Source organism: Geotrypetes seraphini, chromosome 3 (assembly GCF_902459505.1).
Source record: "Geotrypetes seraphini chromosome 3, aGeoSer1.1, whole genome shotgun sequence".
Taxonomy (NCBI): Eukaryota; Metazoa; Chordata; class Amphibia; order Gymnophiona; family Dermophiidae; genus Geotrypetes; species Geotrypetes seraphini.
The window spans coordinates 272842142-272865881 of record NC_047086.1 but is presented as its reverse complement, the minus strand read 5'-3'; the positions used below and the strand labels follow the sequence as shown (position 1 = coordinate 272865881).

The window sequence follows — 23740 nt, the reverse complement described above, 5'->3', positions numbered from 1 at the left end:
AACAGGGTATACCAGGAATGGCGCCTACCCAGCAATAAACTACCCCGGGTCTGATTCCAAACCCTCAAAGAAGTTCCCACTGAGGACAAGCCACCCTCCAGCCGCACCCTGCCAGGTAACCAAGGCCGATGTAACAAAGGCACCCCACCACTTAAACTTTGCTCTATCTCCACCCACAGTTTTGGCGTCTGCGTCTGCCACTCTAAAAGGGCGTGCAGCTGAGCAGCCTGATAGTATTTTACCACATTGGGAACCCCCAACCCGCCGTCACCCCTACCCATACATAAGACCGTCCTACTCACCCGAGGTCTCCTTCCAGCCCAAATAAAGTGAGAGATATGCCGTTGAACTCCCTCCAACGTGTTCCTACCCACCCAGAGTGGCAGTACTTGAAATAAAAACAAAAGACGAGGCAAAATCATCATTTTCACAACTGCCACCATTCCCAACCAAGAGAAATACTGATCTTTCCAACTAAGCAAATCCTGACAAATGCGTCGAAAGAGCGGGGGGAAATTAAGTTCATAGAGATCCACTCTCGGAGGTCCGAAATAAACCCCGAGGTAACGGAGAGAATGCTGAACCCACCGGAACGAAAACCGGTCTCGGAGGTAAGCCACTCGATCATCAGACAAGTTAATGTTAAGGAGCTCAGATTTTCCAACATTGACACGAAATCCCGACACCTTACCATAAGCATCCAACTCCCGTAAGATAGCATGCAGGGAACCCTCAGGGTCCTCCACCGTAAACAAGAGATCATCCGCAAACAAAGCTAACTTATAATCCCCACCCGGCACCATAACCCCCTTGATATCCCGATTCAGCCGCACCCTCTGCCCCAGGGGTTCTATCATCAAGGCGAAGAGAAGAGGTGAAAGAGGACACCCCTGACGCGTTCCCCTTGCGAGCGAAAAAGTCTCCGAGTAGCCCCCATTTACCTTTATACATCCAATAGGGCAAGTATAAAGGATCTGGATCCAATCATGCATGCGCGGACCCAAACCTACAGATTCCAAAACCCTGAACAAGAAAGGCCAGGAGACTCTATCGAACGCCTTTTCAGCGTCGACCGACAGAAACACCGTTTCCCTCACTCCCCCCCTTGCCCTTTCAAACAAATTGTAAACCCGACGAGTATTGTCGCCCACCTGTCTACCCGTTACAAAACCCGACTGATCCGGATGGATCAGCCGAGGAATCCAACTCATCAATCTGTCAGCCAAGATCCGCGTAAAAAGCTTAGTGTCAACCCCCAACAACGAGATCAGCCTATAAGAAGCACACTACAGGGGATCCTTCCCCTCCTTGGCCAACACCGTCACACCCGCTAATCTCATAAAGTAGGGGAGGGCACTATTCTCTTGCAAGGAGTTAAGAAAACGCAACAAAGGAGGCAGCAAAAGATCCTGAAAGCGTTTATAATATCGAACAGTAAAATCATCCAACCCTGGCGACTTACCAAGGGGCATAGAACGCAGCGCTCCACGAGCCTCAACCAACGTGAGAGGACGGTCCAACCGCGCCACATCATCAGGCGCAATCCGGGGCAACTCCGCTGAAGCCAAATAAGCGTCTAGGTCTGGTAAGGACCCAGAAGTTTCCGGTGCATAGAGATGGGAGTAATACTCCACAAAACGTGCCCGAATAGCATCCTCTTTCCGCAACAACTCACCAGAGGCTGCACGTAGCGAGAGAATCTGATTGCGCGTCTGCCGCACTTTCAGACGATGGTCAACCAGTCGACTAGCTTTATTAGAAAATTCAAAATAACGCTGTTTGAGAAGCTGTAAATTATCGTGTAAACGCTCCAGGTCTAAAGCCTGAAGATCCCGGCGTGCTTGAAACAAGCGTTCCCGTAATGCCACATCCCAAGGGCTACGCTTGTGCAAGCCCTCCAACCAACCAATCAAAATCAGCAAAGCCGCCGCCTCTTCCCGTCGTTTACGTTGCCGGGCCGAGGCCAGGGCTATCACTCTGCCCCTAAGGGTAGCCTTTAACCCCTCCCAAACTGCTTCCAACGAAGCACCACATTCTACATTCACATCTAAATATTCCTGTATCCACCCTTCAATCTGCACTCCCACCTCCGGATCATCCAGGAGACTATCATTAAAACGCCAGAATTTGCTGTCCCGAGCCACCACCCTCTCCCAGGAACCGTCTTCTTGGAGATTTCTAGGGAGCGGGTTGTCTTGAGGCCTGTTCCTTCCTTTCTGCCAAAGGTAGTTTCTCCTTTTCATGTCAATCAGGCAGTGGTCCTCCCAGTGTTTTATAGTCGGGAGGGATCTTCTGAGCAGAAGCAGTTGCACAAGTTGGATGTCGGTCAAGTTCTTCGCTCTTATGTGCAGAGGACCCAGGAGATCAGGAAATTAGATCATCTCTTTGTCTTTCTAGCGGGTCCTCATAATGGGGATAGCACTTCTAAGGCTACTATACCACGCTGGATCAAGGAGACTATTGCTTCCGCTTATCATCTGAAGAAGAAGTTTGATCCAGAATTTGTCAAGGCTCATTCCACTAGGGGTCAGGAAGCTTCGGGCTGAGTTTTCACTAGTGCCTCCAGTGGACATTTGTAAGGCTGTGGTTTGGTCTTCCTTGCATTCATTTGGCAGACACTACCGGGTAGACGTATAGGCATGTCGGGACGCGGTGTTCGGTGCACGTGTTCTGGTGTCGGCCCTTCGGGGGTCCCACCCATGATGGGGACTGCTTTGATACGTCCCACTTGTAAGGTTAACCTCTACCGGTCTGGAGAGTGCTAAAGAAGGAGAAATTAGGTTCTTACCTGCTAATTTACTTTCTTTTAGCCTCTCCAGACCAGTAGAGGTCCCCACCCTGTCTATTGTCATGTTGTTGTGGCTGTTGCGCGGGTTCTAGTATTTTTCTAGGGCTGGGGAGAATTTAAGAACAGTGGCTGTGGCTCGGCTGGCGAGCTGTGGGGACATTTTTCTTTCTGGGATCTCTCCTCTGCATTTTCCGACAGCATTTGGATATATTAGTTATTACTCCTGTTCGGAGTATTGTTTATTTCTGTTTCAAGCTCTTTGTTCTGCTTGGCTATTCGGTACCTCTTATGTACTATTCCACAGTTTTGTTTCAGTCTCCACCTGCTGGTCATGATGAGATATATACCCACTTGTAAGATTAACCTCCGGTCTGGAGAAGCTAAAAGAAAATAAATTAGCAGGTAAGAACCTAATTTATCCTTAGGCAGAGTAAGAAACAAGTCACAAGTATTTATTCATACATCATATCCTGTCAATATTACAGCACTTTCTTAGGCTTTCTCATTTATTTGTGAGTCTTATATGTCAATGAAGAGAGCAATAAAGTTAATTAAAATATATGGATTTCTCTTTCCATATATATAGATAGAGAGAGAGAAAAATTTATATATTTTAATTAACTTCACTGTGCCCTTCATTGACATATAAGACTCACAAATAAATGAGAAAGCCTAAGAAAGTGCTATAATATTGACAGGATGTGATATATTAATGTTTGTGACTGGTTTCTTACTCTGCCCAAGAAGCACTATTCATTGGTGAGTATTATTGTCTTTCACTCAAATCTTTATATATAGGAAGAGAGAGAGACACACACATACATATATTTCTCAAGCAGGAACAGTGGCCAAGCCAGTTCAGCAACACAGTTGCTTGAGATGCTCAAAATATCAATGACGTACTCTTTAGCACAGGCCTGTAGAGAAGATCCTACAGAGTTTCCCCACTCTCTCTTATAGCTAGGCAGCTAAATTGCCTGCTGCAACACTAGCTCTTCATTTTAAATCATGTTTCTTCGTATGAGCAATGAAAGAGAAACAAATTTTCATTGATCTATGCCAATTAAATTTATTGCGGGGGGTGTGGCTTAGCAAGATGGCTGCGAGTAGCTGGAGTTAAGCACTCACAGAGGCGTTGGAGCTGTTGGTTCTCACTTTTACGATGGTAAAATGCAAATCTAAGCTCCGGGTTTTCCCGGAAGAATCTTTGGCAACAGCTGCGAGCCCGATGGATGTTTTCCTCCAGCGTGGGGCTGGAACAAATCATCCGGAGTTTTCTTCGGCTGGGAGAGACAAGCCGGCTGAAGCGTCAGTTCTCTCCCTCGAAGCAACATCGCTGTCTCCGGAGGAGTGGAGTCCTCCGAGTCGCCCGGGGGCGTTAGACCAGCAGATGGAGGTCGGAGCATCCCAGGGTGTTCCCTCACCAGCACAACCGAGTTCGGGAGACGTCTCGGCAAGCAGAGAAGGGAAGTCAAACCAGACATCTGTGCACCCGGAGAAATTGGAACGGCAAATTCCTCAAGATTTCCTGAAACTGAATATATCTCCAGCTGAGGCCTTAGGTAACTTATCTGTAACAGAGGGTCTGGGGTCTGAATTAACACCTATGCAGAGGCCCAAAGTTTTCACTATGGAAACATTATGGGAAGCAATATCTACTTTACAACTCTCTTTAGGATCTCAAATGCAGCAACTTACTACACGATATACTAATGTTGTTTCTGAAAATTTGGAATTGAAAAATAGACTATCTAGTGTGGAAACAAAAGTGAATGGTCATGAGACCAGAATAAAATCTGTGGAGACCCAGGCCTCGGTGTGGGTTAGGGACAGTGGAAATCTTAATTTTAAGGTTGAAATGCTGGAAAACATGACCAGAAGATGTAATCTTTGGATTATAAATTTTCCAAAAAGGGAGATCACGTGATGCACTGAGCCAAGGCAAAAGCAGGCTGCCTGAGCTCACGGCCCCCGAGTCCTGAAGCGCCCTGTTACTAGCCTTTGGAGGTGAGCCGGGAGGCAGCGCTTGCTGTGCACAATATATGGACAGATTTCTGTCCTCTCCTGCGTCGCCGATGTCCACCCACACCCAAAAAAAGGATCGGGACCGCCCACAGCACGGCGCTGACAAAATGGCGCAGGTCACCTCCACAGCCGCGATTCAGCAAATAGCGCCGGAGGCGCTGACGGCCCTTACTCAAGCAGTAACAGTGGCAATGCAGCCCAGCATAGAAAAACTTTCTGAACAGCTCCAAAAGCTTGAAAATCTACTTATGGAGACTACTAGCCGCACCGCGGCGCTGGAGACTCGGGTTTCCAGCGTCGAGGATACACAGCAGGCACATGACACCACGTTACAGGAACTGCAGGCTCTGACTCAAAAACAAGCAGAAAGACTGGATGATCTTGAAAATAGATCCAGATGATCTAACTTATGTTTTTTGGTGATTCCGGAAACAGTACCCGGTCCTAAGCTCCTGCAGGTGCTGGAGGCCTGGCTGACCAGTTCCTTTCCCTTGAAGGAGGGCCTGGGGCCTATTCGACTGGAGAGAGCACACCGGCTAGGCCGAGAACAAGCAAGAAAGGCGAGGCCTCGCATGGTAATAGCCAAACTTTTAAACTATAACCATAAAGTGAAAATCTTGCGCAAATATAAACAACTTCGGGAGACTTTAGCATTTAAGGAGTCTGAGGTGTACATTTTCCAGGACTACTCTGTGGCCCTAACGGAGCGCAGGAAGCAATTCTACCCACTTTGCTCCTCTTTGGCTGAAAAAAAAATACGCTTTCTCTTTTTATATCCAGCCACTTTGAAAATTTACCATCGGGGACGCTGGCAGGTATTTGAGGCCGCGGCTGAGGCGGCCCTTTATGTGAACACTCAGGTGTTGCCCCAGTCGGACCTTACATGAAAGAGCACATGGTGTGCTTCCTTGTTTGTCACATGCTCCTTTGTGCCTGTGGCACTGTGGATGCACCGGGATCTCCTGGTTTGGGGGAAGCCTGGATCTCAGATAATATGGCTGTTACTTGCTATTCTGGTTTGTTTGTTTACAATTTTGTGTTTTTTCCTGTTCTAGTTCAGAAATTGATATACTGTATATTTGAGCTCATCCTAACGTTCATTTGCTCTGCAGACTGCTCTTATGACTATTGTATTTACTGTATGGGAACTCGGGGCCCGGAGTGGCATTGTTTTGTGATCTTTCACACCTTTGGGACCGCCTAGGGCGAACCTGAGGCTGTGACCACAACCATGCAATTGGGGAGAAGGTTGGGAAGGGAGGGGGGGTTGGGGTTCCATTGGGGGGGGAGTCCTTGGCCTACGTGGTTGCTGCTGGTATTTTTTCGATTATTGGGAAGGGTGGGATCAGACCCTGCTGCGAGACTCCTGCACCTGACATTTACCATGGTACTGGTGCTGCTCGGGCAGGTCCTGAGCGTCATGTGGCTGCCCTGGGTATGCTGGGAACCCGGGGTGAATATTTTCCGCACTTAGCATTTTATATGTTTGTACTAGCCCCTTTGGTACCTGCTGGCTAACACTTTGAGAATAGTATCCTGGAATGTTTCGGGCATAAAACGAACAAAAATTTTAACACAGCTCAAACGACATAAGGTCGACGTAGCCTGTCTGCAAGAAACCCGACTTACAGACTTGGAACATCAGAAATTGAGGAGGTCCTGGGTAGCCGCAGTGCATGCAGCATCTTCAACTCATAAGCGGGAAGGGGTGGCGATACTGATTAGTAAGACATTGCCTTACACTGCGAAAGTAGTAGCCTCGGACCCACAGGGCCGCTACCTCTTGCAGCAGATGTCAGTAGGCACATATTCCTTTTACTTGATGAATGTATATGCACCTAATACCTATGACCATTCCTTCTTTGAGGGTCTCACTGCCATGCTTCTTGGGCGGGTTACTGATCCGGTATACATTGCAGGGGATTTCAATCAGGTGTTTGACCAGACTTGTGATCGTTCTCAGCCGGGACCTGGTGCGAGTATATCTCATACCAGAAGCCTGCCCTATTTTTGCGCCACTTTAGATCTGGTGGACCCGTGGAGAATTCTCCATACCACTGAACGGGATTACACACACCGCTCCAGAGCACATAACACACAATCTAGGATACATAAGAACATAAGAAGTTGCCCCCGCTGAGTCAGACCAGAGGTCCATCCTGCTCAGCAGTCTGCTCCCGCGGCGGCCCATCAGGCCTAGTCCTGAACAGTGGTCCCTGATTAATTTTGTAACTTACCTCTAATCCCATCCCTATAATCTACCTCTACTCTTATCTGTACCCCTCAATCACTTTGTCTTCGAAGTACCTATCCAAAGCTTCTTTGAACCCCTGTAGCGTGCTCCTGTTTATCACATCCTCTGGTAGCACGTTCCATGTATCTACCACCCTCTGTGTGAAAAAGAACTTTCTGGCGTTCATTCTAAACCTCTCCCCTTTCAATTTCTCTGAGTGCCCCCTTGTACTTGTTGATCCCCTTAATTTGAAAAATCTGTCCCTGTCTATTTTTTCTATCCCCTTCATGATCTTGAAGGTTTCTATCATGTCTCCTCTAAGTCTCTGCTTTTCCAGGTAGAAAAGCCCTAGCTTTTTCAGTCTGTCAGTATATGAGAGGTCCTCCATGCCCTTTATTAGCTTAGTTGCTCTTCTCTGGACCCTCTCAAGTACCTCCATGTCCTTCTTGAGGTACGGCGACCAGAACTGAACACAGTACTACAGGTGCGGGCGCACCATAGCATGATACAGTGGCAGGATGACTTCCTTTGTCCTGGTCGTGATACCCTTCTTAATGATACCCAGCATTCTATTTGCTTTCCTTGAGGCCGTGGCACACTGCGCCGACGCCTTCAATGTCGTGTCTACCATCACTCCCAGGTCTCTTTCAAGGTCGCTCACCCCTAGCGCTGATCCCCCCATTTTGTAAGTGAACATCGGGTTTTTTTTCCCTATATGCATGACCTTGCATTTCCCTATGTTGAAACTCATTTGCCACTTTTTGGCCCATTTTTCCAGTATTGTCAGATCTTTTTGGAGATCTTCGCAGTCCTCCATGTTATTGACCTTGCGATATAGTTTGGTATCATCCGCAAATTTAATAACCTCACACTTTGTTCCTGCCTCCAGGTCGTTAATGAATATATTGAATAGGAGCGGTCCCAGCACCGACCCCTGTGGAACTCCGCTTGTGACGCATTGCCAGTCTGAGTAATGTCCTTTTACTCCATCCCTCTGTTTCCTGTCTGCCAGCCAGTTTTTGATCCATCGGTGGACCTCCCCTTGCACCTCATGGTTCCATAGCTTCCTTAGTAGTCTTTCATGTGGCACCTTGTTGAAGGCTTTTTGGAAGTCAAGGTAAATTATATCTATGGATTCCCCTTTATCCACCTGGCTGGTTACCCCCTCAAAGAAGTACAATAAGTTTGTGAGGCATGACCTACCCCTGCAGAAGCCATGCTGGCTCGACTTTAACTGCCCATAGTTGTCGATGTGTTCCCAGATGCTGTCTTTAATCAGCGCTTCCATCATCTTTCCTGGGACCGAGGTCAAGCTCACTGGCCTGTAGTTTCCTGGGTCTCCCCTTGAGCCTTTCTTGAAGATGGGTGTGACATTTGCTATTTTCCAGTCTTCCGGAATCTCTCCAGTCTTTAGGGATAGGTTGCATATTTGTCGAAGTGGCTCAGCTATTTCGTTCCGTAGTTCCTTGAGTACCCTTGGGTGAATGCCATCCGGACCTGGCGATTTGTCGCTCTTTAGCCTCTCTATCTGCCTGAGGACATCCACTTTGCTCACCTCTAGCTGGACCAGATTTTCATCCTGCTCTCCTTTTACGATCTCCTCGGGTTCCGGAATGTTGGTTGTGTCCTCCCTCGTGAAAACTGACGTGAAGAACTTATTTAGCCTGTCAGCTATCTCCTTTTCCTCTTTTACCACTCCCTTTCTGTCCCCATCATCCAAGGGTCCCACTTCTTCCCTTGCTGGTTGCTTCCCCTTAACGTACCTGAAGAATGATTTGAAGTTTGTTGCTTCCCCTGCCAGTCTCTCTTCATATTCTTTTTTATATATCCAAATTCATACTTGGTTGGCAATATGAAATCGTAGAGGAATTCTCTGTTGGGCTGAAAAGCTGAAGAGTCCGAAAGCGCCTCCCTGCAGACTTCAGTAAGGGCAGCCACTGGGAGGGACTGAACATAGTGACGGATCAGGTAATAGGCGAAGAGATCATTAGCCTTTAGGTCAAAAGTTCTTTGCAGCTCGGCAAATGTGACCATGCTCCCCTCCTCTGAAAACAGGTGAAAAAGATATTGTAGACCTTGTGCTTGCCACCTAAGAAAGGTGGCATTTTGCATGCCCAGCTGGAAAGCTCCATTGCCCAGTATAGGCAAATATAAAGACACCCTAAAAGACAATTTGGCTGTTTTACAGACCCATCTCCATGTCCTTCTAGCCGGCGTAAAAATGGGGTAGTGAGACATCAAAGGACGCATCCTCGGATCCGCCACATGTAGAAAATAGCTCACATGGAACGGAGCCAGCAAAGATAACTCCAGTGGTGTAGCAGAAAAATCAGATGTGCCTCTAAACCAATCATTAATATGTCTCATCTGACAAGCTATAGCATACCAACGTACATTTAATAAACCAGTGATTCCCAACCCTGTCCTGGAGGAACACCAGGCCAATCGGGTTTTAAGGCTAGCCCTAATGAATATGCATGAGAGAGATTTGCATATGATGGAAGTGATAGGCATGCAAATTTGCTTCATGCATATTCATTAGGGCTAGCCTGAAAACCCAATTGGCCTGGTGTTCCTCCAGGACAGGGTTGGGAACCACTGTAATAAACCATAGCCCCCCCCTATCCCTGGGCAGACACATCCGTAGCACCCCATAGAAAACGCTGTAGCTCTTTCGTTAAACGAATGTTATGGGCATGGGACAGCAGCAGAGGTAAAACCTGAAAACGATATAACCATTTGGGAAAGAGCACCATATTAAAAAGGGCTACACGGCCCGCCACCGATAAGGGAAAAGTGGACCAATTCTGTAGATGTTGTGAGGTGTCTTGAAGCAATGGGGTGATATTGTTGGTGTACAGGGTCGTAAGGTCTCGGGGGATCTGTACCCCCAAATAGCGAATTGAAGTCTGAGCCCACGTAAATGGGAAGTGACCGCTCCAGGTCTGTTGTAGTGTCAGGGGGCTAGCTAGGGCCATAGGTTTCTGGTAGTTCAACGTAAATCCCGAATAAAAGTTGAATTCGTCAAGTGCTTGCAATAAATATCGAACAGAGTGAGCGGGGTCAGTTACCAAAAATAATAGGTCATCTGCAAAGGCCAACACTTTGAGTGAATGAGTCCCGAAGTCCACACCCACTATGTCGGGGTCCTGAGACACTGTGCGAGAAAGGGTTCGAGGTACAATAGAAATAAGAGGGGTGACAGGGGACAGCCCTGTCGAGTTCCCCTCTTAATAGGTATTGGGTCAGTAATAATGTCATTGACAAGTAGTCTTGCTGTTGGAGTTGAATATAAAGTGCGTAATGCCGAGGCGAACCAGCCAGATATCCCCATACAATTTAACACTTCAAAGAGGTACGTCCAATTGACCTGGTCGAACGCCTGTGCCGCATCCAAACTGAGTAGAAGCATAGCAAATTTATGTATTCTTTTATAATTAATCTGTTGTACCTATTTTTTCTGTAAATCGCTTAGCAATTTAAATTAAGCGATTCAACAAGTTAAAAATAAACTTAAAACTTGAAACTTGAGTGTGATGAAATTGCGTGTGCGCTAAGGCTATCAATGCTTTACGTACATTGTGTACTGCTTGTCTACCCTGTACAAAGCCGACTTGTGTAGATGCAATCACATCGGGGAGAAGGGTCGTTAATCTATCAGCTAAGATTTTGGACAGAATTTTGATGTCTACATTCAGCAAAGAAATTGGGCGATAGGACTCGGGAGCAGAACTGTCTTTGCCAGGCTTCAATATCAACGTGATTAAAGCCTCATTCGCTTCTCCAGGGAAATGTTCATCCTGGATTACCTGGGAGTAATAGTCCCTTAAAAAAGGACTAAGCTGTCCTGAGAGCAGTTTATAAAGTTCTGCCATAAAGCCATCCGGCCCTGGAGCTGAAAAATTTTGTTGATTGTGGATAGCTTTATGTAGTTCTTTAGAGGTGATGGGTGCATTAAGAAACCTAACATCCGAGTCAGAGAGCGGCTATAAACCGGAATCCGTGAAATAGTCCTTAATAAGGGGTTCAGCTCCCGAGTCCCGGCGCCCATATATCTTCCCGAAGTGGGACTGAAAAATTTGTGCAATGTGTTCAGTAGTGTGTTGAAATTGGCCCGTACTATCCCTCAATCCCAAAACATAACGGTGACCCCGCACCTGGGAAGTCAAGTGGGCTAATAACTTCCCTGCCCGATTTCCATAGCGATGGTAACAAAATTTTTGATACAAGAGCATTTTCACCATGCGCTCATGTATATAGGAGTTGAGGGTCGTTTCCACAGAAGCTAAGTGTTCCCTAGCGTGGCGGGTCGGGAACAGGATATACTGACGCTTAGCGCTTGCTAGTTCTTTTTCCAACCGCAGTATTCCCGGGACAAACAGCGATTACGCGCTATTACAAAAGCTATACAATTTCCTCTGAGCACCTCCTTAGCCGTGCTCCAAAACAGTGTCGGATCATTGCTATGCTGACCATTAAAGTCTAGGAATTCACCCCATTTAGTCGTTAGGTATGTTTTGAAATGGTCATCAGAAAATAGATAACTAGGGAAGCGCCAACGTACAGGTCCGCGTAAACATCTAGCCAGATCATCGCGTGATCTGAAATCACCGCCGGGCCTATTACCGCTGCATCCACATTTAGAAATGCTCTGCGCGTGGTAAGGAGGTGGCGGTACTATCCCCGCTAGGAAACAGCGATCACAACACGATCCAGTACAGACTAGAAATTGGATCATCAAAGGTGAAAAGAACTACAACGACCGCACTTAACTTCAAAAAAGGGAATTATGATGCCATGAGGAAAATGGTGGGAAAGAAACTCAACGACAGCGCAAGGAAGATGGAGTCCGTAGAAAATGCCTGGACTATACTCAAGGGCACAGTGCATGAAGCACAGAACCTGTGCATCCCCAAGTACAGGAAAGGGTGCAAAAAAAATAGAACAAAAAAACCCAGTCTGGATAACAAATGCAGTGAAAAAGGCGATAAGTGACAAGAAAGCATCATTCAAAAAATGGAAAAAGGACAAAACAGAGGAGAACCAAAAGGAACACAAAAAACACCAAAAGGAGTGTCATCGAGTGGTTAGGGAAGGAAAGAAAGAATATGAAGAGAGACTGGCAGGGGAAGCAACAAACTTCAAATCATTCTTCAGGTACGTTAAGGGGAAGCAACCAGCAAGGGAGGAAGTGGGACCCTTGGATGATGGGGACAGAAAGGGAGTGGTAAAAGAGGAAAAGGAGATAGCTGACAGGCTAAATAAGTTCTTCACGTCAGTTTTCACGAGGGAGGACACAACCAACATTCCGGAGCCCGAGGAGATCGTAAAAGGAGAGCAGGATGAAAATCTGGTCCAGCTAGAGGTGAGCAAAGTGGATGTCCTCAGGCAGATAGAGAGGCTAAAGAGCGACAAATCGCCAGGTCCGGATGGCATTCACCCAAGGGTACTCAAGGAACTAAGGAACGAAATAGCTGAGCCACTTCAACAAATATGCAACCTATCCCTAAAAACTGGGGAGATTCCGGAAGACTGGAAAATAGCAAATGTCACGCCCATCTTCAAGAAAGGCTCAAGGGGAGACCCAGGAAACTACAGGCCGGTGAGCTTGACCTCGGTCCCGGGAAAGATGATGAAAGCACTGATTAAAGACAGCATCTGGGAACACATCGACAACTATGGGCAGCTAAAGTCGAGCCAGCATGGCTTCTGCAAGGGCAGGTCATGCCTCACGAACTTATACTTCTTTGAGGGGGTAACCAGCCAGGTGGATAAAGGGGAATCCATAGATATCATTTACCTTGACTTCCAAAAAGCCTTCGACAAGGTGCCACACGAAAGACTACTAAGGAAGCTATGGAACCATGGGGTGCAAGGGGAGGTCCACCGATGGATCAAAAACTGGCTGGCGGATAGGAAACAGAGGGTTGGAGTAAAGGGACATTACTCAGACTGGCAATGGGTCACGAGCGGAGTTCCACAGGGGTCGGTGCTGGGACCGCTCCTATTCAATATATTCATTAACGACCTGGAAGCAGGAACAAAATGTGAGGTTATTAAATTTGCGGATGACACCAAACTATATCGCAAGGTCAATAACATGGAGGACTGCGAAGATCTCCAAAAAGATCTGACAATACTGGAAAAATGGGCCAAAAAGTGGCAAATGAGTTTCAACATAGGGAAATGCAAGGTCATGCATATAGGGGGAAAAAAAACGATGTTCACTTACAAAATGGGGGGATCAGCGCTAGGGATGAGCGACCTTGAAAGAGACCTGGGAGTGATGGTAGACACAACATTGAAGGCATCGGCGCAGTGTGCCACGGCCTCAAGGAAAGCAAACAGAATGTTGGGTATCATTAAGAAGGGTATCACGACCAGGACAAAGGAAGTCATCCTGCCACTGTATCGTGCTATGGTGCGCCCGCACCTGGAGTATTGTGTTCAGTTCTGGTCGCCGTACCTCAAGAAGGACATGGAGGTACTTGAGAGGGTCCAGAGAAGAGCAACTAAGCTAATAAAGGGCATGGAGGACCTCTCATATACTGACAGACTGAAAAAGCTAGGGCTTTTCTCCCTGGAAAAGCAGAGACTTAGAGGAGACATGATAGAAACCTTCAAGATCATGAAGGGCATAGAAAAAATAGACAGGGACAGATTTTTCAAATTAAGGGGATCAATAAGTACAAGGGGGCACTCAGAGAAATTGAAAGGGGAGAGGTTTAGAACAAACGCCAGGAAGTTCTTTTTCACACAGAGGGTGGTGGATACATGGAACGCGCTACCAGAGGATGTGATAAACAGGAGCATGCTACAGGGGTTTAAAGAAGCTTTGGATAGGTACTTGGAAGACAAAGGGATTGAGGGGTACAGATAAGAGTAAAGGTAGATTATAGGGATGGGATTAGAGGTAAGTTACAAAATTAATCAGGGACCACTGTTCAGGCACTAGGCCTGATGGGTCCACGCGGGAGCGGACCGCTGAGCAAGATGGACCTCTGGTCTGACTCTGCGGGGGCAACTTTTTATGTTCTTATGTTCTTATTAGCGACAGTGTGGGCTGAGGACTTGCATTGCCAGTTGACTGCTCAACAATTACAACGGGTCCTGAAGAACATTCAGAAGGTGTCACTCAATATTACTCACTGGGAAATGCAATTGAAAATTGTTCTTAGACTTTACATTCCACCGGAACGTGCAGCCCGGATGGGGATTACTGCGTCACATTCTTGCCCGAAATGCAATCAGTCTCACGCATCTTTGAGTCACATATTTTGGGCCTGCCCCGCAATCCAACAGTTTTGGAGACATCTTGGCCTATATACCACATCGCTTTGGGGAAGGCGATGGCTTCCGTAACCGAGGGCGTTTTTTGTATTTTATAATATAGCCTCGCCCAAACCCAGGGGAATGTCAGCATGAAAGCCATCCTCACCAACTGGCTCTTCCGTGATCCCCCATCATATGCACAATGGAGATCCCTAATGATAGTGCACGCAACACTGGAGAGACGCATGGTGGGAGACTTGACTCTTGGCCCGGGTCGCAAATTTTGTCAGGTGTGGGAGCACTTCTGGCAGGACCTCACACCGCGTGCTCGCAGTAGACTTTTGAATCTTTAAGATTTTATTCCCACTCTTAGCTGTTGGACTGGCCATGGATTCTTGGGGAGGGGAGGGGGGATGGGAGGGGAACTGATTATATTGTTGAAAATGTTATTTCCTGAATGGTACTACTGTTTGTATTTGCTTCTTACTGCTGGAATAATAAAAATCATTTAAACATAAATTTTCCAAAACTATCACTTATTTCTCCACAAGATATGTTTAAGAAATACCTGAAAGAGATATTGAAAGTTCCCGAAACCTCTTATCCACCTCTCACTAAAATATATTATTTACCAACTAGATCACCTGTTCAGGAACCAGGCCAGCAGAATTTGTCTGCTGATAGTTTGGACCTGACAAATTTCCTTGAGAGGTCAGATAATGAGTCACCGGCAACTGCAACGCTGCTAGTACAGTTTGCTATAGACTCTGACAGAGAATGGATGCTTAAGTTGTTTTTCAAGTTCAAGGACATACCATTTATGACAAAAACTGTGAGAATGTATCCTGATGTGTCAAGGATGACCCAAAAGAGAAGAAAACAGTTTCTCATTTTGAGACCGAGGGTCTTACAGCTGGGTGCTACGCTTGTGTGATGATCTATCAGGGGAATAGACATGTTTATTTTGAACCTCAGCAGTTGATAAAATTTATTTTTGCGAAAGAGCAAACTTAATATTCTTGAGAGAATTATTGCTCCAACCTGCTTAGTTTAATTAGGTTCTTGCTCCCACTCAATACCATCTTTATGTTCTTAGTAAAGTTTGATTGAAAATTCAGCGAATATAGCTTTCTCCCCTCTTATTGAGGTCTAATTTTTCAATCCAGTATATTTAGAATTGAAAAAAAAAATTTTCCTATTGTATTGTATTTTTGTTTTGCTTTCTTTTTTCATCTGGTATTGGAATATTTCTTTGAATTGACTGATTATTATGTCAAATTATAAAATTAAATAAAGAATTAAAAATAAACAAATAAATAAATAAATTCATTGCAGTATTGAAATTTTGTATCTTGAAATTGACCACATTTTATGAAAATATTAGTTATGTATAGAATTCCCAAATGTATGAGCATTGGCAGAAGATTAAATACAAATTCACTATAGCACAGCAGCATGTGTTTCACTCGTAATTTAGCAGGGTCTACACCAAGGGTGTCCAACTTGCGGTCCCGTGAAGTATTTTGTACGGCCCCGGTCAAGAGCAATGCAGTGTTTTCTTCTGCTGCCCCCGGGAGTTTACCGTCTTGCCGGCTCCCTCCTCTGCCTTGCCACAGCATTTGTGCCCCAGAAACATTTTTGCCCTAGAAACATTTTTTTTGGCCAATGCAGCCCAGGGAAGCCAAAAGATTGGACACCCCTGGTCTACACCAAATCTCTCTTAGGTCAGACTGGGGAAATATTATATTCCTTAAATGCAAAATGATAAGCATTCAGATACCTCAAACACATGAATAGGTTCATAAGAGACAAACTTTATTTTACTGGAATGGAAGTTCTAGATCCTGGTATGTAACTCCAGTTCTCAATTGTATGTAAATTTCTTTCATGCATATTCATTGTGGATATCTTGAAAACCTGACTGGCAAGGGGGTACTCCAGGACCAAGTTGAGAAACACTGGTCTAATAGATTCTACCAGGGAGAATAGCACAAATTGTCCCAGGGTAAAGCATACTATTTTTATTAAGCATGAGGCTTAATCTTCCTGTTTTGGCAGTGGGGTTTACATTATGTCCCCAATGGGGTTGCCTGACAGGACATTACCCCTCTTTAGATGCATCTTTTCAGTCTCAGCCAGAGACCAAGAAGGGACTGTCTTCTGCTAATTCTTTAAACTGCTTGTTCATTTCTACACTTGATCTTAACAAAAAAGAGATTCAGAAGGGATCTGGTTAAATACAGGAGACAATGACTATATTGTAGATATTAAATTATAAAATATGAGTATATATCTGCAAAAATGTTTTTACTGCAGTTGTAACTGGTACATTTTTAAATTCTGGATTCAAATGTATTTATTTTAATTTATTGTTAGGTTCGTTTTGCTGCATTACTTGCTTTAACAGAACTGGCAGGGAAACTGAGGGAGAACTACATGATCCTGTTACCAGAATCTATTCCATTCCTAGCAGAGCTCATGGAAGGTAAAAACAAATATCTGCTTCTCACCAGCTCTACAATAAATATTTAGGCTGAACCAAAGTACACAGCATTCATTTGTCTTGAAGAGTGGATTTACTGAATGTACTATACAGAGCTGAGAGTGAACAAGTTCAGAATTGTTGCCCCCCAGAGTTAGACTAGGTAAGCAAAGAGTATCCCAAACACTCAGCACAACATGCATGGAAAGCTTTTTCAGCATAACATTCTGTTACACATGGGTTCATGGATCCCCCAACACAAAAACTGGGGTTAACAAAGAAGGATGAACTCGGGTGTATAATATATAGATATGATAGAGAACCGCTAATAGGTATAAACCAGTGGTCTCAAACACGCGGGCCGCATGTGGCTCTCCAGGTTTTATTTGTAGCCCGCGGTCTGGACGTGATCATTCTCTTCGTTTTGGAGCAGCAGCGTATCTGGCCGGCTCGTTCCGTTCAAAGCTGCGGGTTGGTGGCTCCTTGCGCTATCCACGGAAGAGCCGGCCAGACACGCTGCTGCTCCAGTGGCGTACCAAGGGGGGGGGGGGCCGTCCACTGTTCTCCATAGAGTGCAGCTCGCGGTTCGTCTAGAGCACTGGTGCCCAACCTGCTTCTCTTCCCTTCCATCGGGGAACAGGCCGGCACCGTGTTCTTTGATCTCCCTGCTTCCATTCCGCCCGACGTCAATTCTGATGTCAAGAGGATGTTCTGGCTAGCCAATCGCTGCCTGGCTGCCCGAAACGTCCTTTCCGACGTTAGAATTAACGTTGGTCGGCCCCGTGAAGAGAAGCAGGGAGATCTCGGCCTGTTCCCGATGGCAGCAGCAGCCTATTCCCCGGCGGCGGTGGCTTGGGGGAGGGCAGGAAGGAAGAAAGAAAGAAGGGGGGGACAGGGAGCCAGAAACAAAGCAAAAAATGGGACACGGAATCAGAGAAAGACAGACATAGAGAAAGAAAGAAAAGTTGGGGGAGGGAATGAGGTCTGGAGGAGAAGAAGCAGGGAAAGAAGGGAAATATTGGATGCACAGTCAGAAGAATAAAGTGCAACCAGAGACTGATAAAATTACCAAACAAAGGTAGGAAAATGATTTTATTTTCAATTTAGTGATTGAAATGTACCAGTTTTGAGAGAGAAAATATATTAAACTTTAAATGTGAGTGCTGCAGAAAAAATAGAGTATTTGGAGGGCCGCAGAAAAAATAGTTAATGTCTTATTAAAGAAATGACAATTTTGCATGAGTTTATATATCTTTCCTTTTAACTGTTAAAGGAAATTTTTATAAACTATAAAGAGTTTAACCTCATGCAAAATTGTCATTTCTTTAATAAGACAATAACTATTTTTTCTGCGGCCCTCCAAGTAGCTACAAATCCAAAATGTGGCCCCGCAAAGGGTTTGAGTTTGAGACCACTGGTATAGTGAGCTAGAAAGCCCACCGCTACAACAGCTCGAGTTCTTAATCACAGCACAATAGTGTTTCTTTTAAAGTGCTCTTTTAAAGTATTAATCTTTCCAATTTAATAATAACACACGAATGGTTCAAAACTTTAAATACTATGAATAAGGACTTAACTGAATGTGAACGTTATGAGTTAGTTTGTAAATGGATCTCAGGTCCTAACACGTTTCACAATTGGCTGCTTCAGAAGACCCTGACTGATGTGGACAATTTAGCTCACATTATCTCTAGGAAATAAGAATAAAAACATGTGCAAACTATCAATATGCTATAGCAAAAGTTAATACTATCTCATACAACAGTATCTCATATAAAAATTCCTGACACAGTCTGCACACGGTACCTGTTACTGTTCTCTCACTCTTTACTCAAGACGCCAACTGGCAAAACTCCACCCCCTTTATCCGGAGCTGCTGCCTGTGACATGCCACCATTAGAACCTCCCAACTAACACAGCACCGACCCTGATTGGATGAATTCATACATTACAACATTATACCCATTTCAGCGAAACTTACTTATGCCCATAAATACATTGGCATCTGTGTCTCTTTTGTCTCGCGAGCACAATATCTAGCTCGTTTGTAATCTGATGTCACAGTTGACTTAGGATATCCTTTTTCATAGTATTTAGATTTTAATTTTTCCGCTTGTATGCCATACTCCTCCGTTGTTTGACAAATCCGGCGATACTGGAAAAACTGAGATGTGGGGAGATTATTTTTAAAAGATCCCGGATGCATACTGTATGGGTTCATGGGTACATTAGATTATAATCCTGTAATTTGAAGATGTGAAAATACTAATAGTGTCACCCTTAGGCACCTAACCGACTTGGTTAGGGTGTTTGGGCCATGACAATATTCTCCCCAGTGTGCCTTCTACAGCAAGGGTGTCAAAGTCCCTCCTCGAAGGCCGCAATCCAGTCGGGTTTTTAGGATTTCCCCAATGACTATGCATGAGATCTATTTGCATGCACTGCTTTCATTGTATGCTTATAAATCTCATGCATATTCATTGGGGAAATCCTGAAAACCTGACTGGATTGGGGCCCTCGAGGAGGGACTTTGACACCCCTGCTCTATAGCTTGAGGGTTCCCCTCAAGTCTGTTATCCAAACTAGGCAACTGCCTAACAGTGCAAGTACAGGTAAGTAAAATGATTTTCATTCAACAAACAGACACCATCAGCATGGCTTCCAAAACAAAAAAATTTATTTAGGCCACTGGCCAGATAAGCTTCAAATCCTGTATTATGTTTCTTGCACACATCACAGATAATGCTCATGAAAAGCATCCAGCAAATAGCTCAGCTTTTATCAACTGGTAATAGTCCTTGCATAGGGAAAGCACCTTGACAAAACAGACTCCAGTTCACTGCACTGGAGCAGTTCAAAATGAAAAGAAAAAGTAGCAAAGTCCATGATAAATATTCATTAAAAAAAGCCAATGTATTCTTGGATATTCTTTCTAGCAGATGTTAATGGCTTTGCTGTAACCCTGGTTTGGAAAATGCAGTCTATACCAGATTTTGTTCATGAAACACATTCAGCAGCAGTGTTCTGATGACATACAGTTTTAAACAGTTCTTTTGAGACACAAATAATTTCTTATGGCAGAGAAACAGGTGTGCTTTAACAGCATGCAGCAGGGAACAGTTCACACAGCTTGCAGCTCTGGCTCTGCTCTCAGTAGCTGTGCAACCTCACAGAGACAACCCAGCTTCACTCAGCACACTAATCAGCACCAACGTGGGAAAGAGAAACTGACTTCAATGTAAAGCAAAATTCAAAACCATTTCTCTTCCTAATCACAGAAAGTATTGTGCTTTCACACACAGGTAACTAGAACCTAATATCAGCAAACCAGAAAGTTAAACGCAACTCCAAACTTTACAGATTTAGTTGATTTGCATAGCTTCAGCTGACTCCTGAAGTACTGGAGAGCCAGTACCAATTTCCATATCTTCAGGCTGTGAGAGAAACTCTGTCCCTGAACAGAGATGAGATTCTCCCTCTTCCTGCATATCCCAGTCAGAAGAGAAATCTTTGGAAGGAGACTCACACTGGACTTCAGCTGGGCTTCTGGACTGTTTGTGCTCAGACCAACACTCCTTGCCCTGCAGCTTCCTGGTCTCTGAGGCTCTCGTAAGTCTGCCTTCCGTGACCCTGTCTCTCATCTCTTTAATCTGAGCTGGCTTTTCAGGAGCTTTGAACCACACCCCGAGCCAGGGCTAGAAAGCAGACTCAAGCATTTCTCTGGCAGGTTTCCTTCCCTTGCTTCTAACAGCACACTGTCTGAAAGGGTCAGGACTAAAAGGACTATATCTGAACTGCTTCAACTAATAGCCAACCTGTCAATCAAATCAGGAAAGATTCCGGAAGACTGGAAGGTGGCAAATGTTACGCCGAGCTTAAAAAAAGGTTTGAGGGTCCAGGAAACTACAGACCGGTGAGTCTGACCTCGGTACCGGGAAAGATGATAGAAGCGCTGATAAAGGACCGCATCATTGATCACCTTGATGGGCACGGTCTGATGAGGACCAGCCAGCATGGTTTCAGCAAAGGCAGATCTTGTTTGCCGAACTTGCTGCACTTCTTCGAGGGAATAAACAGGGCAACCCGGTTGACATTGTATATCTGGATTTTCAGAAGGCATTCGACAAGGTTCCACATGAACGACTACTTCAGAAAATTGCGAGCCATGGAAACGAGGGTGAAATACTCACCTGGATTAAAAACTGGCTGGAGCATAGGAAACAGAGAGTGGGAGTAAATGGATAATACTCGAACTGGAAGAGCGTCACCAGTGGGGTGCCGCATGGCTTGGTGCTTGGACCAGTGCTCTTCGACATCTTTATAAACGATATGGACATTGGTACGACGAGTGAGGTGATTAAATTTGCGGACGATACAAAGTTTTTCAGAGTAGTGAAGAAACGGGGATTGCAAAGATCTGCAATGTGACATAATCAAGCTCGAGAAATGGGCATCGACATGGCAAATGAGGTTCAACGTGGATAAGTGTAAAGTGATACATGTTGGTAACAAAAATCTCATGCACGAATACAGGGTGTCCGGGGTGGTACTTGGAGAGACCTCACAGGAAAGAGACTTGGGAGTTCTGATCAACAAGTCGATGAAGCTGTCCATGCAATGTGTGTCGTCGTCAAATAGGGTGAACAGAATGCTAGGAATGATTAAGAAGGGGATCACAAACAGATCAAAGAAGGTTATCATGCCGCTGTATCGGGCCATGGTGCGCCCTCACCTGGAGTATTGCATCCAGCACTGGTCGCCGTACATGAAGAAGGACACGGTACTACTCGAAAGGGTCCAGAAAAGAGTGACTAAAATGGTTAAGGTGCTGGAGGTGTTGCTGTACAGTGAGAGATTGGAGAGACTGGGCCTCTTTTCCCTTGAAAAGAGGAGACTGAGAGGGGACAATGATCGAAACATTCAAAATACTGAAGGGAATAGATTTAGCAGATAAAGACAGATTGTTCACCCTCTGCAAGGTAGGGAGAATGAGAGGGCACTCTCTTAAGTTGAAAAGGGATTGATTCCGTACAAACGTAAGGAAGTTCTTCTTCACCCAGAGAGTGGTAGAAAACTAGAATGCTCTTCCGGAGCTTGTTATAGGGGAAAACACCCTTCAGAGAATCAAGACAAAGTGGGACAAGTTCCTGTTAAACTGGAACATACGCAGGTGAGGCTGGACTCATTTAGAGCACTGGTCTTTGACCTGGGGGCCGCCACATGAGCGGACTGCTGGTTACGATGGACAATTGGTCTGACCCAGCAGCGGCAATTCTTATGTACCGGTGGACTCTGGCTCACCTCAGCCAGGTCCATGCTATCCCAGGGCCAGTCAGTGTTACCTGGAGACCCAGCACTTACTTGGTCTGCCCTCTTACAACGGGGCAAAACCCTGTCTTTCCTTGGGGCAAACCTTGACCTGGCACTAAGTTTGTCACAAGCCATATGCCTAAAATTCATAAACACAAAGAAATGGAGTTGACTTGGTCTTACATGGGAGTTTGAAAGCACTCTGAGAAATTCTTTCATTCAAAGCAAGAGTATAAAAATTTCAACTCTTGGTTGAAGGGTGTGAGTAATGTGCACTGTACTGATCTTGGTAATCTTTCTGACTCGTTCTTTTTGTTACTCGGGGGGGTGTCTGGTGTCGCTCAAAATGTGGAAAGTAATTGTCTTCAAACATGCTGTAGTTACACCCCTCCTCAAAAAGCCCTCACTAGACCCCATATCATATCCCTCTCCAATTACCGCCCTATCTCCCTCCTCCCCTTCCTATCTAAACTATTTGAACATGCTGTTTACAGTCTTTGCCTGGACTTCCTTTCTTCTCTTAATAATCTTGACCCACTTCAATTGGGCTTTTGCCTTCTCCACTCTATAGAAACTACCCTTGCTAAAGTCTCTAACAATCTGTTCCTGGCCAAATCCAATGGACACTACTCTATCCTCATTCTTTTTGATCTGTGTGCTGCTTTCAACACTGTTGATCACCACCTCCTACTTGTCATGTCCTCACTGGGATTCCAAGGTTCTGTTCGCTCCTGGTTTTTTTCCTATCTTTCTCATTGTACTTCTTGTGCTTTCAGCGTATATTACGGTGGATCATCCTCCACTGCCATCTCACTGTCTGTTGGCGCACCCCAAGGCTTTGTCCTGGGCCCTCTCTTCTTTTCCATATATACCCGCTCTCTTGGTACACTGATCTCCTCTCATGGTTTTCAATATCACCTCTATGCTGGTGACTTCCAGATCTACCTCTCCACACCAGATATCTCTACAGGAATTCAGGTCCGAATCTCAGCCTGCCTGTCCAACATTGCCGCTTGGATGTCTCACCGCCATATCAAATTGAATATGGCTAAAACTGAACTCTTTCCACATAAACTCAGTTCCCCCCTCTCACTATTCTCTATTTCTGTGGATAACACTATCCTGCTGCCTGTCTAGTCAGCTCACAACCTTGGGGTGACTTTTGACTACTCTCTCTCCTTTTCTGCTCAGATCCAACAAACCGCGATAAATCCTTCTTCAGGTATATTAGCGACAGAAACCGCAGCACAAGCGGGATAGTACGCCTTTGGAAACCAGACGGGAACTATGTAGAAGCAGACACAGAAAAAGCTGAATTGTTAAACAAATACTTCTGTTCAGTCTTCACCCGTGAGGCGCCGGGTTCCGGCCCTCAGCTGCAGAAAAAGGATGGCTCAGGAGACCCGTTTAGTAATTTCAAGTTTACAACAAGCAGTGTCTACTGTGAGCTGTCTAGACTCAAGGTTAACAAAGCAATGGGGCCAGACAATCTACACCCCAGGGTGCTCAGGGAGTTAAGGGACGTCCTGGCGGAACCACTATCCGCACTCTTCAATATCTCCCTTAGTACAGGTAGAGTCCCGTTGGACTGGAAAATGGCTAACGTCATTCCACTCCACAAAAAAGGTTA

The 23740-nt window shown here is 45.4% G+C and overlaps 1 protein-coding gene across 1 annotated transcript in view; it reads left to right on the top strand.

Moving 5' to 3' along the window:
- Window positions 1-23740, top strand: part of HEATR1 (HEAT repeat containing 1) — a 693629-nt gene that overhangs the window by 662946 nt on the left and 6943 nt on the right. Inside the window, exon 44 of the mRNA XM_033935556.1 lies at window positions 16695-16803. Within this exon, the coding sequence (XP_033791447.1) occupies window positions 16695-16803 (109 nt within the window). The remainder of the gene's footprint in view (window positions 1-16694; window positions 16804-23740) is intronic.